At 42.7% G+C, this 19518-nt stretch overlaps 1 protein-coding gene across 2 annotated transcripts in view; it reads left to right on the forward strand.

The window, feature by feature from the left end:
* Positions 1-19518, forward strand: part of LOC137347099 (angiopoietin-2-like) — a 218154-nt gene that overhangs the window by 91059 nt on the left and 107577 nt on the right. For both annotated transcript variants that reach the window (XM_068011190.1, XM_068011191.1), the window contains 4 exons: positions 8639-8794; positions 12442-12563; positions 15055-15287; positions 18397-18518. In XM_068011190.1, the coding sequence (XP_067867291.1) occupies positions 8639-8794; positions 12442-12563; positions 15055-15287; positions 18397-18518 (633 nt within the window). The remainder of the gene's footprint in view (positions 1-8638; positions 8795-12441; positions 12564-15054; positions 15288-18396; positions 18519-19518) is intronic.

Below are 19518 nucleotides of genomic sequence, written 5' to 3' on the forward strand. Positions count from 1 at the left end.
TCTAATGATGGCCATGAAACCATTGTCGATTGTTGTAAAAACCCATCTGGTTCACTAATGTCCTTTCGGTAAGGAAATTTGCTGTCCTTACCTGGTCTGGCCTACATGTGACTCCAGACCCACAGCAATATGGTTGACTCTTACACGCCCTCCGAAATGGCCTAGCAAGCCACTCAGTTGTATCTAACCGCTACAAAGCCAATAAAAAGGAATGAAAACGGATGAACCACCCCGCATCGACCTAGGCACTGGAAACAACAATGACAAACCCAGCCCTGTTGACCCTGCAAAGTCCTCCTTACTAACATCTGGGGGCTTGTGCCAAAGTTGGGAGAGCTGTCCCACAGATTAGTCAAGCAACAGCCTGACACAGTCATACTCATGGAATCATACCTTACAGACAATGTCCCAGACACTGCCATCACTGTCCCACCGGCAGGACAGACCCAGCAGAGGTGGTGGCACAGTGGTATGCAGTAGGGAGGGAGTTGCCCTGATAGTCCTCAACATCGACTCTGGACCTCATGACGTCTCATAGCATCAGATCAAACATGGACAAGGAAACCTCCCGCTGATTACCACTTACTGCTTTCCGTCAGCTGATGAGTCAGTACTCCGCCATGTTGAACAGCACTTGGAGGAAGCACTGAGGGTGGCAAGGGCACAGAATGTACTCTGGGTGTGGGTCTTCAATGTCCATCACTAAGAGTGGCTCGGTAGCACCACTACTGACCGAGCTGGCCGAGTCCAAAAGGACATAGCTGTTAGACTGGGTATGCGGCAGGTGGTGAGGGAACCAACAAGAGGGGAAAACATCCTTGACCTCGTCCTCACCAATCTGCCTGCCGCAGATGCATCTGTCCATGACAGTATTGGTAGGAGTGACCACCTCACAGTTCTTGTGGAGACGAAGTCCCGGTTTCACATTGAGGATACCCTCCATCGTGTTGTGTGGCACTACCACCATGCTAAATGGGATAGATTTCGAACAGATCTAGCAATGCAAACCTGGGCATCCATGAGGTGCTGTGGGCCATCAGCAGCAGCAGAATTGTACTCAACCACAATGTATAACCTCATGGCCCGGCATATCCCCCACTCTACCATTACCATCAAACCAGGAGCCCAACCCTGGTTCAATGAAGAGTGCAGGAGGGCATGCCAGGAGCAGCACCAGGCATACTTCAAAATGAGGTGTCAACCTGGTGAAGCTACAACACAGGACTATCTGCGTGCCAAACTGCATAAGCAGCATGCGATAGACTGAGCTAAGCGATCCCATAACCAATGGATCAGATCTAAGCTCCGCAGTCCTGCCACATCCAGCCGTGAATGGTGGTGGACAATTAAACAACTAACTGGAGGAGGTGGCTCCACAAATATCCCCATCCTTAATGATGGGGGAGCCCAGCACATCAGTGTGAAAGATAAGACTGAAGCATTTGCAACAATCTTCAGCCAGAAGTGCTGAGTTGATGATCCATCTCGGCTCCCTCCTGAATTCCCCAGCATTACAGATGCCAGACTTCAGCCAATTCGATTCACTCCACGTGATATCAAGAAACGACTGAAGGCACTGGATACTGCAAAAGCTCTGGGCCCTGACAATATTCTGGCAATAGTACTGAAGACCTGTGCTCCAGAACTTGCTGCGCCCCTAGCCAAGCTGTTCCAGTACAGCTACGACACTGGCATCTACCCTGCAATGTGGAACATTGCCCAGATATGTCCTGTACACAAAAAGCAGGACAAGTCCAACCTGGCCAATTACTGCCCCATCAGCCTACTCTCAATCATCAGTAAAGTGATGGAAGGTGTCATCATCAAGCGGCACTTGCTTAGCAATAACCTGCTCAGTGACGCTCAGTTTGGGTTCCGCCAGGGCCACTCAGCTCCTGACCTCATTACAGCCTAAGTTCAAACATGGACAAAAGAGCTGAACTCAAGAGGTGAGGTGAGAGTGGCTGCCCTTGACATCAAGGCAGCATTTGGCCGAGTATGGCATCAAGGAGCCCCAGCAAAACTGAGCTCAATGGGAATCAGGGGGAAAACCCTCTACTGGCTATAGTCATACCTAGCACAAAGGAAGATGGTTGTGGTTGTTGGAGGTCAATCATCTGAGCTCCAGGACATCACTGCAGGAGTTCCTCAGAGTAGTGTCCTAGGCCCAACCATCTTTAGCTGCTTCATCAACGACCTTCCTTCAATCATAAGGTCAGAAGTGGGGATGTTCGCTGATGATTGCACAATGTTCAGCACCATTCGTGACTCCTCAGATACTGAAGCAGTCTGTGTAGAAATGCGGCAAGACCTGGACAATATCCAGGCTTGGGCTGATAAGTGGCAAGTAACATTTGCGCCACACAAGTGCCAGGCAATGACCATCTCCAACAAGAGAGAATCTAACCATCTCGCCTTGACATTCAACGGCATTACCATTGCTGAATCCCCCACTATCAACATCCTAGGGGCTACCATTGACCAGAAACTGAACTGGAGTAGCCGTATAAATACCATAGTTACAAGAGCAGGTCAGAGGCTAGGAATCCTGAGGTGAATAACTCACCACCTGACTCCCCAAAACCTGTCCACAATCTACAAGGCACATGTCAGGAGTGTGATGGAATACTCTCCATTTGCCTGGATGGGTGCAGCTCCAACCACACTTAAGAAGCTTGACACCGTCCAGGATAAAGCAGCCTGCTTGATTGGCACCCCATCTACAAACATTCGTTCCCTCCATCACCGACGCACAGTGGCAGCAGTGTGTACCATCCACAAGATGCACTGCAGCAATGCACCAAGGCTCCTTAGACAGCACCTTCCAAACCCGCGACCTCTACCAACTAGAAGGACAAGGGCAGCAAATGCATGGGAACACCACCACCTGCAAGTTCCCCTCCGAGTCACACACCATCCGGACTTGGAACTATATCGCCGTTCCTTCACTGTCACTGGGTCAAAATCCTGGAACTCCCTTCCTAACAGCACTGTGGGTGTACCTAGCCCAAATGGACTGGAGTGGGTCAAGAAGGTAGCTCACCACCACCTTCTGAAGTGCTATTAGGGCTTGGCAATAAATGCTGGCCTGGCCTGCGATGCCCACATACCATGAATGAATAAAAAAAAACAATCATGTATCCTGGCACAGATATAAATTCAGATCAGTGTCTCCTTGTGGCAAAAATTAAGATGAAACTGAAAATACCAAAAATGGAAAAAGATGTGCAACCACTTCGACCTTGACATGCTGAAGGATGAGAATATTAGACAGGCAGTCACACTTAAAGTATAAAAAAAAAGGTATGACTGTCCCAGGATTCAGGAAAGTATATTTTCAGAGGTCTCGGAACAAGAAATAGAAAACAAATTGAAAAACATGAAAGAGAGTATACAACATGCTGCAAAGGAAATATTACCAAAATGGAAAACAAAAAGAGACGAGGAGTGGATGACAGATGAGATATTAGCAATGATGACAGAGAGGGAAAAGAAACACACCTGAGTATGATGAAATTGAAAAGAAAATGAAGAATGCATGTGGGCAGACAGAAGAGAAATGGTATAAGAAATGTGTGATGAAATATTGGAGCTGGAAAGAAATCTCAAAATGAGAGTTATGCACCAGAAGGTGCAATTCTTGACATAGAAAGAAAGGGATTACAACAGACAAAAGACAAATGTTGTTTAAAGGAATACAGTAGCAAAAAGATGGACAGAGTATATGTGAATTGTATGAGGATCCAAATCAAGGGAGTCCTCAAGATACAGAGGCAAAGGAAGGACCAAATTTTATGATATTGGGTAAAAAACTCTTTGAAATTGATGAGTACAGGAAAAGCTCCAGGCACAGATGAAGTAACGACAGAGCATCTAAAAGCCCTTGAAGAAACAGAATTAGAAGTGATAACAAATTTGTGATCAAATATATACTAAAGGGTACATTCTAAGTGACTTGAGACATTCATTACCTAAGAGACCTAAAGCAATGGAGTGCATCAGTTTACAACTCTAAGCTTAATGAGTCATGTCATTAAAGGGATCTTGAAAATCATAATTGAAAGAAATAATAACGTATTTGAAACAGAAGTTGATGAAACACAATCTGGATTTAAACCTGGAATAGGAACAAGAGAGGGAAGATTTAACCTAATATTATGATCAGGTGAGGATGGGTCAAAGGTCTCCCCTCGTTTCCCTCTCCTTTGACCACAATAGGTTTATTTCTTTTTGAAGTGGATATACTTGCAAACTCAGTGAGTGTTTAATTGTTCTGTGCTGTGATCCTAAAAAAAAAACAATTGGACAGGTTTTCTTGAGTTTAACAAAGAAAGAGGTTAGCTTTATTGTACTTAACCAATCTAAGTGAAATATAAAATATGCTCCAACCTCAACACACACACTCTTGAAGTTCACACACACACAAATAGGTTACAGAGTGGGGAAGGATAATTTGACTAAATTAGAGTCCAGAGAAATAAAAGGGGTATACGGTCTGTGGAGGGTGGTGACTCGGCTGGCTTCATGCCGAACTTAGTGATCGTCCGACTTTCCTTTGGTGGTCCTGAGGCTTCTGATTTGAAGATGTGAATGGCTATTTCAGTGGGTCTCATGGAGACAGCAATGCGGCTGATTTCCTTCAAGAAGTTTCTGTCTGCAGCAGGGGTATACCTGGGTAGACATGGTCAGCAGGCAAGGTTTGAAGCTTGCCAGGTGGTTTGGAGAGAGAGAGGAATGAAGTAGAGACCCCACTTAGGTCTTCTCTCTTCAGTGTCTAGCTGTTTGTCTGTCTACTGCAATGAAAACGCCAGCTTAAGTAGATGGAGGGTGGGCGTGTCACATGACCATTACCCAATGATTCAAGCATGGTAGTTACTAGTTACGGATCGAGTCTGAACACTAAAACAATGGTAGTTAGAGGAATATATCAGAAGAAGCTAGAGTGAAGATTGTAGTGGATGGTGTCACACTGGAACAAAAAGATAAATTTGTCTGTTTAGAACAAATGATAACAGAAGATGGTCGATGCGATGCCAAAGACAGAAGAGGGATAGAGATAACCAGAAGTAATTTTGTGAAGATGAAGGATATGTTAACAACAAGAAAGCTCAAGCTTTTAACAGGGAAAAAACTCCTAAGAGGCTACATTCTATCCACTTTCCTGTATGTCTCAGAAACCTGGATAATAAGTAAAGATCTGTGGAAGAAAATAAAGGTCTTTGAACTGTGGATGTTAAGACGTATGCTTAAAATTCCTTATACAGACCATAAGACAAATGAATAGGTGCTTGAAATTGCAAGAGCAAAGAGAACTCTAAAAAGTGATCCAGAAAAGTAAATGTCAGTATTTTGGCCATTTGATCAGAGCTGAAAAGCTACAGAAATCTCTTTTAGAGGGCAAAGTGGAGGGCAGCAGAAAGAGGGGTTGACCTAGGCATAGTTGGATGATAAACGTCACAGAGTGGTTGCAGATGAGCTACAGTCGATGTGTGAGGATGGCGCAAGTTCAACGACCGTGACATACCATGACAGCAGATCTCCTGGTAGGAGTAGCTACAAACAGCAGAGTGGCTTGGCTGAGCTGCAGTAAAGTTCATTAACCATACTGAAGAATTCAGAAACAATTTGCATAGGTTTGGACTGTGCCCCACTATAACACTTTGTGTTGCTTGATTCACTTCGGACTCTTGTAACAGAGTTGGTTTCTCAGCTTGTTCGTCAAGCTTCTACTTCCCAACAAAAGTTTTGAGCCCAGGGCTACCATTAGGTGTGTTGTAACTCAAGATATAGCACAGGTCAGATATAGGGAAACACTCCATCTGGAGTGAACTCCAGAACTGGCTAAGAAGCGCTCCATCACAACAATCTCAAAAGAGCAACTTCTACTATTTCATTATTTTCTCCACAAGCTGTCCTTAGGGCTTCTTTGAGTGAGACTGCCAATTAGCACTCAATTATGGACTGATCTGTACTCTGCGAGTCAAATAAGAATGAATCTTTCAACTAGATTGACAGTGCCTGAACTTCAAAAGAGACTTTCATCCCATTATCAGAGGTTGGATTTAAACTCATCCCCCATCACACTCCTGCCATTTCAGTCCAATTTTAAGTGTCTGGCACCTGCAAGATACGAAATAATCAATATCTATCAAACAAGCATAGATTTTAAGCAGTTTTGTAGAGCAAAAACATACAAAGATATACAGAATGTACTCAATGCGGTAATGACATAGTACCACTGTTGTATAGATTGTGCTGTGAAAATGCTGCAAGAGCAAATTCTGCAAACTATCTGATATGAAAAGCACAACAGGGACTCTTCTGTTGACCAATCTGACAAACAGACCTAATATCTAACACTAAGCCTTGCCTCGTCTACAATTATATGTTAACCAGAGATTTCTTTTACAGGTTAATATATTGTCTTCTTTTTCTTGCACTATTTCTGATATTTATCCTTCTTCAAACCGCCTGCATCACACAATATTTCACCACCAACAGTGCCAGTGCAGGCTGGCATCTTTCTCCCAGAATAACTCCCTTCCCCTCCTTATTGCCAATCGCTCTTTTTGTTGCCAACTTAGCAAGCTGTGCAGATTGAAGGACAATAGAAGTCCTGTTTTTCACATAAGAAGTTTTCAGTAAGTAAAGGTCGAATTCCTTCACATATTTGCCATTGTTATCAACAGAATTGGATGAGTCTGTGAAATTGTATTAATGGCGATCAATTTTGGATAACAAGAGTACTGAAGCAATTTCTTTACTGGTTTCAACATCACTTTAGAAACTCCATTAACATTTGGCTGACTCTTAAGCACATTATGGGGGTGAAATTGGTGTATGCCAGAAGCGCGAAGCAGACTCATGGAGAATTGGCAGTCCGTTCTGCACTGCATCTGATTTTATTTTTTCTGTTAGGAAAATAGAACTGGGAGCTTTGCAAAACAAGTTACTGATTCACTATGAACCTGTTTCACACAACTGGCGAAGACCAATTTCACCCTAATTATTAGTTAACAGCTGGGTTTCTTGAGGGATGTGTGCAGATTTATTTACTGCCCCACAGATTTGTACACTCGTTGCCATCAATGGTTTCCAGCAGCTTCATTCCATTTGCTTCTCTTTCATTGACAATATTTGCAATGTCACCATAGAGATGCTGTTACGTTGGCTAGAATTCAGGCAGTAGCACAGCAACTTCTCATTAGGATTTTTTTTTTAAATGGAAACTGCTCAATAAAATTAGTTGAATTAGGCATATGATTATTCAGCCTGAAATACGAAATAAAATGAGCACTCTCTGTCTTAAACTAAAATGTGCAAATTGAAATCAAAACCAATGGACTAAAAAATAGAAATGATCTGCAAATTACTGGGGATGCATTTCCTGTGGGAGCTCTCCCAGGTTCCTACTATAACATCAGTGGAAAACATATGGAAGTCCCAGAGAAGCAATGTAAACTGCCATTATGCCATTATGGAGGGTGATCGTGGGGGTTAGGGGGTGAATTTCTACAGCAGCTCTCCTGTTAACCCATCGTAACTTCAGTGGAAGATCTGTAGAAACACTGAAAAATGCTGTATACATAATTTATGCTTATTTCTGGGGTTTCAGCAGCTCTTCTGCTGAAGCTACAGTGAATGAATTGGATAACCTCCTGTGGAAATTCATTCCTCAGTTCTTTGTCAGAGATCCTGGTGCAGAAATTCCTTTTTAAAGAGCTTTGATATCAACACTGCCTCTTTGAAAGAGGTCCCAAAGGTGAAACGCCCTCTTCAAAAGGGCCTCTGATAATGAGACTCTTTCTTTGAAAGAAGAAAACTCCACCAGCCCTACAACCTTCTGAGATATGTGTACTCCTCCAATTCTAGCCTTCAGCATCTCCAATTTTAATCACTCCACCATAGAGGGCCATGCCTCCAGCTCTAAGCTCTGGAATTCCCTCCCTAAACTTCTGTACCTCTCTTCCACTCTTTCCTCCTTTAAGATGCTCCATAAAGCCTACCTCTTTGGCCAAGCTTTTAGTTATCTGCCCTAAAGGCCCGTTATCTGACCCGAACCCAACGGGACCCGACGACATGTGTCGGGTTCAGGTTGCACTTCCGGGTCCGGCATTCAGGCTCGGTTCGGGCCGGGCCAGATATGCTCTATCACAGGTAAGTAGCTCCAATGTTAATTTAATTTTTAGACTAGAAAGGTGGTTTTGTTGCAGTTGTTGTAAGCTTTTGCAGATCAGCAACAAAGTGAAAAATGGAAGGTAAGTTAACTGATGGTCGGGTTGGGTTGGGCATGGGAAAAAATGGAAGGACCGGGCCGGGTCGGGCTTGCGTCGGATGTGGTTCTGTTGGGCTCGGGTCGGGTTTGTATTTTTGTGCTGACCCGAGCAGGCCTTTAATCTGCCCCAATATTGCCTTTTGTGGCTCAGTGTAGCACCTTGGAATATTTTGGTATGTTAATGGCACTATATAATTGCAAGGTGTTGTTGTTTAGATTTCCTCTTCAGCACTAGTCGACTCATTAAACTTGTCAAATATGGTATTTTTTCTGTCACTTTGCAACTAAAAGCCAGGTACATTTTTCTAATGTACTGAATCTTCACATCGCTTCTATAAAGTGGTTAATATCATTTCATTGCAGCTTGAAAACTATATTCAGGACAGTGTGAAGACCGAGATCGTAGAGATCCAGCGGAATGTGGTGCAGAATCAAACGGCAGCCATGTTAGAAATAGGAACTAATCTCCTGACTCAAACTGCGGAACAAACTCGCAAGCTCACAGATGTGGAAACACAGGTAATCCTTTCATGTAACCAAGTGACATTGGGGAAAAAAAAGTCACCTTCTCTCAATCATCTGTTGTTCTAAACTAATTACACTGCAAACTTCAACATAATTTAAAGATTTATTTGAATTTGAACAATAAACAAGGGGCAGCGTAATTGTTTCTTAATCTGATTGGACCAGGTTGTATTTATCCTCAGTTGGTCCAGTTTAAGTTTCGCTGCTGCCCTTGCATTGAAGCAGCATCACTTTTGATCATAGCAGTTTGCAGTTGAAGGCCTCCCAATCATAGCCTTAAGGGGCAAATGACCCAATTCAGATTATAAGATTTAAAAAACTGTACTGAAGATCTCATTATAGCATACTCCTGACTGCCAGTTACTCCTTGCATAACACACTCTGACTACTGTTTATTTTCTGAGTGAAAGGCTGTTTATTTGCTGTATAATACATGTCAGGCTACCATTTCTTCTTTGTGAAACACACTCGAGGTAAACTTTTACCTTCTGTGTATCATTTATTTACTGAGTACTGTACTTCTGACAGTCATTTATTTTTTCAGGAAACTCTGAAAGCCATTTATTTTCCATGTTGCATGGTCTCAGCTAATTATAATCATCAATTAGATTAACGGTTTTCTGTGTTTCATTTTATAAGCTTGGTGTATATTTAAGGATCTTTGGATGAGACGATCTGAAATTTCCACAGAATCCTTCTTTGTGAATACTCATAGTCATAAGTATGTTATAGGTCCTGTGGCATTGCCCAAGGAAATAGTCACAGTTACATCTGTTTACAATCAAGGCATTTACAATTAAGTTTGTGACTTTTATTTATTGGAGATGAACTGATATAAAAGTGTGTTGGTTGCAGGAATATAAGAAAACAAGTGAAATATTTCAAAATGTCATGCGGACATAATTTAAGTTTTATCTAAAATTAAACACAATCAACAGAGCAAGACTGGAAGAGGCTGGGGAGCCAATTGAGGAAAGAGAATAGGTAGATTAGCTATGATTGTGTTGAATGGCGGAGCAGGCTCGATGGGCCATATAGTCTACTCCTCCTCCTATTTCTTATGTTCTTGTTGGGTGGGGGTGGGGGGGGGGGGTGGGTGGAAGCAACACCTGCAAGGTAGCATAGTAGTGCCTAGAGCAAGAAGAACAAGTTACGGAGCCTAAGGGGTGCAGGAGGAGGTCTGCATGTGACAGAACCAGAAGCATGTCATCAGAGATGGGCCAAGATTCATGGAGGATTCAAGGTGCACTAGAGTGAAGGAAAGAGAAGCAGGACCTCAGAAAAGACTGAGGAGTGGCAAGCAAGATAAAAGGAATTAAGGTGAAGAGAGATTGCAGAGCCTAGTCATGTGCCAGCGCACGGTCAATCATGGTAAGAGGAATGGGAAAAGGCTCAGGGACTGAAGGAGGATGAAATTAATTAAAAGAATACATAAATGGAAAATAAATCGAAAGCTTGGCCCAGTAGTAGTGGTCTTATCTCTGAATCTGAACTACATAGGTTCAAGCACCACTACAGGGGCTTGAGCACCTAATCTGGGCTGACACTTCAACACTGCACTGAGGGAGTGCTGCATTGTTGAAGGTGCTGTCTTTTGAATGAGATATTAAACGGAAGCCTAGGCTGCCCTCCCAGGTGAATATAGAAGATCTCAAAGCACTACATGAAGAAGATGAGAGGAGTACTTCTTGTGTTCCAGCCTGCATTTATTCCACGTCCTATTGATAAAGCTTAGGATACTGTATGCTTTATTATCCACTCTTGCAACTTGTTCTGCCACCTTCAATGACTTATGGACATATACATCCAGGTCCCTCTGCTTTTGCACCCCCTCTATAATTGTACCTTTTATTATATATTGTCTCTCCACATTCTTTCTACCAAAATGAATACTTCACACTTATCCACATTAAATTTCGTCTGCCACTTGTCTGCCCATTCCACCAACCTGTTTTGGTCCAACACTATGTGCCTCACAGTCCACAATGCTTCCAAGTCTTGTATTGTCCACAAATTTTGAAGTTGTGCCCTATACACTAAAGTCTAGTTCATTAATATATATTGGGAAGAGCAGGGGTCCTAACACCAACCTGGGGAACTCCACTATAAACCTTCCTCCAGTCCGAAAAACAACCATTAGCCACTAACATCTGTTTCCCGTCACTCAGCCAATTTTGTATCCATGTTGCTACTGTCCCTTTTATTCCATGAACTCTAACTTTGCTCACAAGTCTGTTGTGCAGATCTTTATCAAATACCTTTTGGAAGTCTATGTACACTCCATCAACAGCATTACCCTCATCAACCCTCTCTGTTACCTCATCAAAAAACACAAGCAAGTTAATCAAACACGATTTTCCCTTAACAAATCCGTGCTGGCTTTCCTGAATTAATCTGCATTTGCCCAAGTGACTATTAATTTTGTCCAGAATTACCGTTTCTAGAAGCTTCCCTGCCTTTGAGGTTAAACTGACTTGCCTATAGTTGCTGGGCTTATCTTTACACCCTTTTTTTGAGCACTGGTGTAACATTTGCAATTCTCCAGTCCTTTGGCACCACCCCTGAGTCTAAAAAAGATTGGAAAATTATGGCTAGTGGGTGTAGGTCTGATCCCAGGGAAGCTCATAGGCTTTGGGGACTGAGAGGAAGCACTCCTGCTCTGCTGGCCCATGATGAAGCACTTAGCTTTTCCATGAAGCTGTTCCCTTGAGCTGCCAGGTTTGTGGTAAGGATAAGTCTGTGAAAATAGGCCCAGAAGATGTACTGAGTGCCCGGCAAGGTCATTATCCTCAGTTTTCCAGATGAAACAAAATTTGGAGGCTGTTTCAATACTGGCATAAATAAATCCGGGCAGCTATGGTTAAAACTGCAAGGGGAGTTAAATGTCAAGTTCCCTGCCTAATTATAATATTTAAACAGCTAATCTGCCTCCTGGAAGTGGGTTGCTTGCCTGTCCCCTGTCCCACCTCCATTAAACCCGGGTGAATTGAGGTTAGATTAAAGATTTTAAATTTTTCTTACATCTCACCCGATCCCAATCTACCCGTGGTTGGAGGTTAAAATTGACCCCATTTTTTCAGATATTACGAAGTCTCTCAACGTGTGACAAAATCCTGACACAGGGCCTAAGTTTGTGATTATTGGAAATGTTATGTTCGTTTCTGCTTCCTCTGTCGTTAGCCCACAACTTTCCACCCAGTCACAAAATTGTGGGCTAACCAGTGAAGTGGAAAGCTGGTCTATATGCAGGTAAATCTCTGGTAAAGATATAATAACATTTTTAATTTCTTTGAGTTTCTCTTTTTCTCTCTGATTCTTGGTCTCCTTTTATTTGTAACTCAATCAGCTCTTATGTGCCTCCAAATCAGTCTCCCATCTTACTTCTGTGAAAGCAACAAAATGCACATTTGCATTGAGCTTCCACTGATAATGTTTCTGTCCATTTTCAAGTGTGGGGGGGGGGAACTCGTCAATAAAAAAAACATAAATTAGCAGAGCCTACTGTTCTGTCTGTATTCAGCATTTGCGTCAAGTTTCTTGTTTAAAATACAGGACTCCCTAAAGCTTCGCAAGTGCTAAATGCTGTCTCAACTAAGAACTGGTTCTTTTTATTCTGAATGATAACTTGCATTATTTTTAAGGTTCTGAATCAGACATCAAGGCTTGAAATACAGCTGCTGGAGAATTTCCTTTCAACAAACAAATTGGAGAAACAAATCATGGTGCAGACGCAGGAAATTACCAAACTCCATGAAAAGAACAGGTGCGATTAAATGCTGCTTGTATTGTTGTTGATGCAGCTAAAGGTTCATCCTGCGAGGAAAGGTGAAAATTTTCTAGTTGAAATGTGCAGAAACAAAGGGCCCCTGTGAATTATTCTCCCGAGCGCGATGATACCTATAATTCCAAAAGCCACAGCACTAAAATCAAAGAATATTTGTGGCATGTCTTTGCCAAACAACAGGTAGTGAAAATGTGAAATCCCCTCTCCCAAAAGGCCCTGGATGCTGGGTCAGTTGAAACTTTCAAGACTGAGATCGATAAATTGTTGTTCGGTAAGAGTATCAAGGAATATGGATCAAAAGCAGGTAAGTGAAGTTGAGGTATAGATCAGCCGGGATCCAATTAAATAATGGAACAGGCATGAGGGGCTGAATGGCCGGCATTTGTTCCCATGTTCTTATCTAAATCGCAATAGATATATAAAGCTGAATTTTATGCCTCCCCAGGAGCTCGGATGGTGGCGTGGGAGCGGCGTAAAATTGAGCGGGAGGCTCTGGGAGGCCTTCCCGCCCCTCTCCCGCCTCCGGCTGACTTTACGGCAGTTGGGCAGGGGGTGGAGGGGAAGGGGAATGGCCCGCCTGCCCGAAGCCAATCAAGGCCTTTAAGTGGACACTTAACAGCTATTTAAGGGCCCTCAACGACCTCCACTGGTATTTCACCCATGGCAAGCGGGCATGCTGGGGATGCGAAAGGTCGCCAAGCAATAGCTGCTGGCCTTTCCGTGCACCGTGGGGTGCCATGGCAGTTGGGCACAGGGTGCCCGATTGAGGGCCGACCCCACTTCCCAACCCACCCCCCCCCCCTTCCCCTTGCCTCACCGGAGCGCGCCCGATTCCCTTGGTGAGGCATCGAAAACCTACCTTGGATCCCGGCTCCATGGCATTCTCCTCGATCGGCTGGGCTGCAGTCTCAGCAGTGGCCGCCGCTGATTGGCCGGCAGCTCAATGAGGCGGGACCTCCTCCCTCAAGCGGGTGGAAGTCCCGCCTTGGGACAATTAAAGCCCGGGGACCCGTAAAATGCGGGTCGGATCCCCGGGCTAGGTGGAAGCAGGTTTGCCACCGACTTTTACGTTGGTGGCGAATTCCCGTCCGCCCATGGTAAAATCCAGCCCATGGTTCTAGCAAACTTCTCCATTTGCATACTTCAGTGCCAGGCAGAAACTGCTTCTTGGCTGGCTGACTCCATTGGACAAAAAACATTTAGGGCAGTTTGTTGAGTCAAGAACAGCAGCTTTTAGGCCATTTTAACTCGAGAATAAAATCAGTGCTGCAAGCTCCATGCACAATCGTAATTTTTTACTAAATCTTCTATTACTGCTTCAGATGCTGTACTGAGGTGTTAATTGACCCCTATATAGTATGTACTACTTTACTCTATGAAATAAGTGAATTAGGAGTCAGTTGGTTCAGTGTTGCTTCAACCTGGGTAAAATGATCCTACTGTCCATTTTAAATGGAGCTCCTTTCATTGTACTGAGACACTGCTCCTTTCAGACTCTCTTTGTTTAAATGATGTTTTCTTGTGCATTTTACAATGAATTACACCAGTAGGAATGTGCTTCATTGCATTTGGACAACATGGGTTCCAATGACAGTGATAAACTGCCTCTTCTTCTCTTCCGTGGTTTGCATTTTCTGAATGCACTGACTTTTACTGTCTTACAACACACTTGTAACTCTGCACAAAACACATACAAGTTTTGCTGTGTCCCTTATCATCCAGTCAAATCAAAATTCACCTCACTTATGTTGGCATTGTGCATGCTCACCAAGTCAATAGGACAAACGGTCTATCCTCATTCCTGTGATACACATCTCACAAACCTAACCCCCAACAAGAATTATTTCAATACATTTTTTTTGTGTTAATATGGTGGATCCACAACACAGAACACAGACTTGTGTTGAGGCCTGTAATTCCCAGACATTAATCCTCAATTTCATCAACATCCTTGATAATTCCAAGCAGGAAGAGGGAAAACTGTAGGAAACACTATGCGAGCACTTGATCTGCATGCCCAGTTTTGTCAGAGTCTTGCGGTCAAGTTAAATTGCATTTAGCACAGGGAAACATAACAGGCAAAAGTGGAGAAATATAATTTAAATCAGTCTTGCATTGACCAAAATGGGGGAAAACATTTGTGAGTAGCCACCTTTATTTAGCTGCAAGACGCTATACATAATGGTCAGACTACGAAGAAAATCTTCCAGTGAAAGGAGTGTTGAAATATTTACCCTTCCTCTCCACAAGCACCAACCCCCTAACACCACCCTGAATTACAGCAGTGGTTATTACTGCTGGCAAAAAGTGACAAAGTTCTATACTTTTAGGAATTTTTAGGAATGGTAGAATTTTTGCAGTCTGAAGTCTCAATCCATCTCTTACAGAAAGTATGTGTTAAATATACTAATCATTATTCAGTGAACTGCAGGCACATTGATACTCTCCATGATATTTTCTTGCCTTTCAGCTTTCTGGAGCAGAAAATCCTAGAAATGGAAGGTAAACATGAAACTGAGCTTCAGTCAATAAAAGCTGAAAAGCTGGAGATGCAGGACCTGTTGGTGAAGCAGAGCAAAATTATCCAAGAGCTTGAGAAGCAACTGAGTGTAGCCACGCAGAACAACAGCATCCTACAGAGCCAACAGGTTTTACTAATGGAGACTGTTCACAACCTGCTGAATATGGTTTCTCAAGGCAACGGTTAGTGATGATATCTTGTTGAAATTTCAGGTCGGTCAGCCTTTCATCTGATATGGTTGTATGTTGTTGGGCTAGCGGGCAGTATTATGGAGTGACAGAAGGTGGGTTTGTCCACATATTATGATTCCCTAATCTCAGCACATTTCCTTCGTGGGAAATAAAGAACAAAGACTGCTCACAGGTAAAGAAAAGAGCTGGCACTTTGTCTGATCTTGAGCACTTTCCAAAATCCATTTACTGATCTGGATGAGACTGACAGCTGCAGAGAGAGAGCGAGATGGTGCTGTTAATTCTAGGTTTCTCTAACAAAGAGCTAGCAAAGACGCAATGGGACATATAGTCCATTTCTGTGCCACAAATATCTCCAGTTGTGGAGAGCTGGGTTGCATTCCCTGATCCAATGAAATTTAAAAGTATGAACAATGTTCAGCCTCCTCCTTGCATTGGCCACAGAAAGGTTGTTCCCACTTCACTGTTGCAGGCACCCAGGGCCATTTGGGAAGTTCATTCACAGAAGCACCAATGCGTTTACCAGTGCTCCTATCCCTTGTATCGTTCCAACCAGACTCTTCAGCTTCGAGAAAGTGAGGTGAAACAGCACTGTGCATATTGAATGAAAGTGACTACACATTATGGTGTGAGTTTCCTATGTGGATGGCACTCGTGTAACACAGGATATGAAGTAAGAACTTTTATGATGCATTTTGACTGATTTGTTCGATCAGAGGCCAACAGGTAGGGATGCTGAGGTTCTATCACACGTAGGAAGAGCTGAGGGAAAGATTTGCTGAGGGTGACCAAGCAAAGCTCCAGAATATCTCTCCACTCCTGCATCTCCATGGCCCAACCCTGGCTGGTTGTTTTCCACAGGCAACTGTTTGACACATGCCCTTGACAAGAACTGTAGGACTGTTATCTTGCATGGAATATTTAATTATCTAAGTTTATATTTCTCTTTATTCAGTCCCTCTCTGAAACAGCTCAATTGGAAGAAAATTGGAACTGCATTAGTTGGTTGATTGCTGTCAATGTCATTGATCAATTAATGCCTTTCACTTTAATAACAAGGAATTTTCTTTTCAACGACAAGATGTTTGACAATTTATATTTATTTTGAGAGGGATAAAATCAGTTCATCATATTTTCACTATGTCCTTGGCAGGTGTTGCTAATTGGCAATGTGGAGTGGGACACTGGCCAGTTTCTTTCTAACCAGGAACGCTAAGGCCAATTGAAGGTGCCTACTGCTGCCCTCCCTGAGAACAATTAACTCAGCACAGACCATAGTTTATACTCGGACCTTCTTGGTTAGTGTGGTTCAGTTGCTCATTGTTGAGGATGCCCTTGCAACGGCTGTGATGAAATTATTGACTCTTGTTGTGATTGGCTAATACAATTTTGACAACACACTATGTACATGATCACTGGGAAATTGTATTGGAATCTTTAAGTGAGTTGTCCACTCTCCTTTATTAAGTATCTTTATCAAACCTGCTGCTACTGCTCAGTGTTTCCAAAGTCAGCTACATTTTAAGCAAGGTCCAAACCTACACTGAGTTCATGGGAGAGAGGAGAAAAAAGTCTGAGGTGAGCCTACTTGAGTCACTCTCTCAAATGTTGTGAGGCCATGTTGGCTGGAGAATGGTGTGTGCTATGTATTGTAAAAAATATAGTCAAAAATAATTTTCTCTTCCCCACCAAGCAAAGTTATTGAATGGGACAACATTCCTGTGCCAACAGCAGGTGTACACGGGTTTTGAAACATGGAGGGGTGGGGGGGGGGGGGGGGAACAAGGATGATGAAAGGTGTGTTGACAGAATCCTTTTGATTTAGCTGAAACACCAGATTATGATATAGTTTTTAATTTACACAGTGCATAAGCAATAACTCTATTAGTAATTGGTACACAGAGGCGAGGTGGGAACTCTGAGGAGTCACATGCCTCCCTAAACCGTATCCCTCAATGCCTCTGTATCTCAGGAGGGGGAAATGAATCATTTTTGCATTTATAAGAATATATCTCTGCAGTTTTTAACTTATGGCTGAAAGGTTGAACTATTTTTTAGTGGTATAATTCCCACCTTAACGTCACTCAAACTGTCACAGGGTTTTTGGTTTGTCTAATGCTGCGGCTTACAGGGAGATGCTATATATGATACTGAAAATGTGACTTTTTCTTCACCTTGTGAAAAGGGTCAGCAGAACCATGAGATGGTAATAAACAGATTGAAGTGTAGTTTGCATATTTTAGGACTATAATATTCATAAATATGCAAATAAGTATACTTGAACAATAGATGCAAAAAGCATTGCAGCTGAAAATTTCCAGCCCACAAAGAGGTTTTTATGAAAAGAAATGGAAGATGTAAATTTATTATTTTTTTTATCACTGTCTCTTCTCCTCCTCCATGATGTGATCAGCAGTGCAAAATTAAACAGTGTCAGATACAAACAGCTGGGATCTGCCTCTAGGCACCATACTGGTGATCCCCCTCCGGATTCTGAGGCAGTAATTAATATTTAAATCCCATATCAAATGGCCTCAAGGATCACTTGTGTACCATTTGTGAGCATCAGCAATGGTGGCCTGAGGATGTAATGGACCTTGTCAAAAAAAATTTTATTGTTTATTTTAACAAAAACTTGCTCATATGTTGAACTACTGCCCTAATGGGGATGTGAATCCATTTTCACTGATTTATTTATTTCAGTGTTGAAACAGCCTCCAGATGTTGTTTCATCTGGAAAAGTGAGGAAAATGACACTCCTGGGCACTTAGTGCATCTTCTGGGCCTATTTTTGCTAACTTGTCCTTACCACAAGCCCAGCATGAGGATTAAACTAGTGAGAATAGGAAGTACACTTCTGCCCTCGTCCTAGATTATTGACAGTTATAACTCCCCTGGCACCCCTTCCTCCTCATTACAGCAAGGGTGATAGAGTCCTTTACTTTAAGTTGCAATAAGTAACATTAAAGTGGTGTCAGTTGTGATTTCCTCATGCAAGATGCAGCAATTGGTCTGAAATTTGGACATGTGGTTAAAATACAACATTTACTTTTTAAAATGGTTTTAATAAAATGAAGGTGCATGTTGTTCTTTGTTATAGAAATTCTACGGATTGCCGAAGATCAAGTTGCTTTTAAAGATTGTGCTGAAGTGTACAACTCAGGATTAACTACGAATGGAGTCTATACACTCCATATCCCCAACACAACAGAAACGGTGAAGGTAAGGTGTAGGAAATCCATCTTCCCGCCTACCCCACCCCCCACCAGCCCCCCACCTCCCGAACACCACACAGCCCAATAAAAATTTCTGTTTCTGAGACTTGTTTTCCTTTTGATTTCACAATCTCTTTTTATATCTTTATTGTGGTAGAAGGTATGTCCAGTGGTACACTGATCTGGTCTGCTAATGAGTTGTGTGGAGTGGTAGGATTTTTGTCCTTGCTTCCTCTCAAAAGTTCTCAGTTTTGTTCAAGACCTGTTGCAAATGTGTGGCCAAATGGAGGGAGGTGATTTGTGATCAGAATGGGAGCAAAACTTCAAGATGTCAACTTATCGTTTAACAGTGTCAAGGGCAGAAGTAGCAGAGTCCTTCAATTAAGTTACCTCCCTGCTGTCTTAGTGAATCAATGCCACATGTCAAACAAAATAATAAAGAAGGAAACAAAATAACTTTTAATATAGGCATAATATGGGTATATTTTAAAATTGTTTCTAGCTGCTGTTAGATCACCAATTCTGAATCAAGAGTCCAGTTAAAACCTTGTGTTTCAGAGTCAAGTGTAGAACCTTTTTTTTTTATTTGTTCATGGGATGTGGGCGTCACTGGCAAGGCCAGCATTTATTGCCCATCCCTAATTGCCCTTGAACTGAGTGGCCATTTCAGAGGGCCTTTTAAGAGTCAACCACATTGCTGTGGATGTGGAGTCACATGTAGGCCAGACCAGGTAAGGACGGCAGATTTCCTTCCCTAAAGGACATTAGTGAACCAGATGGGTTTTTACAACAATCGACAATGGCTTCATGGTCACACTAGCCTAGCTTTTTAATTCCAGATTTATTTATTGAATTCAAATTTCACCATCTGCCGTGGTGGGATTTGAACCCACGTCCCCAAAGTATTAGCCTGGGCCTCTGGGCTGCCAGTCCAGTGACATTATCACTACGCCACTGCCTCCCCATGAACTAAAGAAGTTAACAAGAAGGAAAGGATGGTGCAATAA

This window comes from Heterodontus francisci, chromosome 31 (genome assembly GCF_036365525.1).
Source record: "Heterodontus francisci isolate sHetFra1 chromosome 31, sHetFra1.hap1, whole genome shotgun sequence".
NCBI classification, from domain to species: Eukaryota; Metazoa; Chordata; class Chondrichthyes; order Heterodontiformes; family Heterodontidae; genus Heterodontus; species Heterodontus francisci.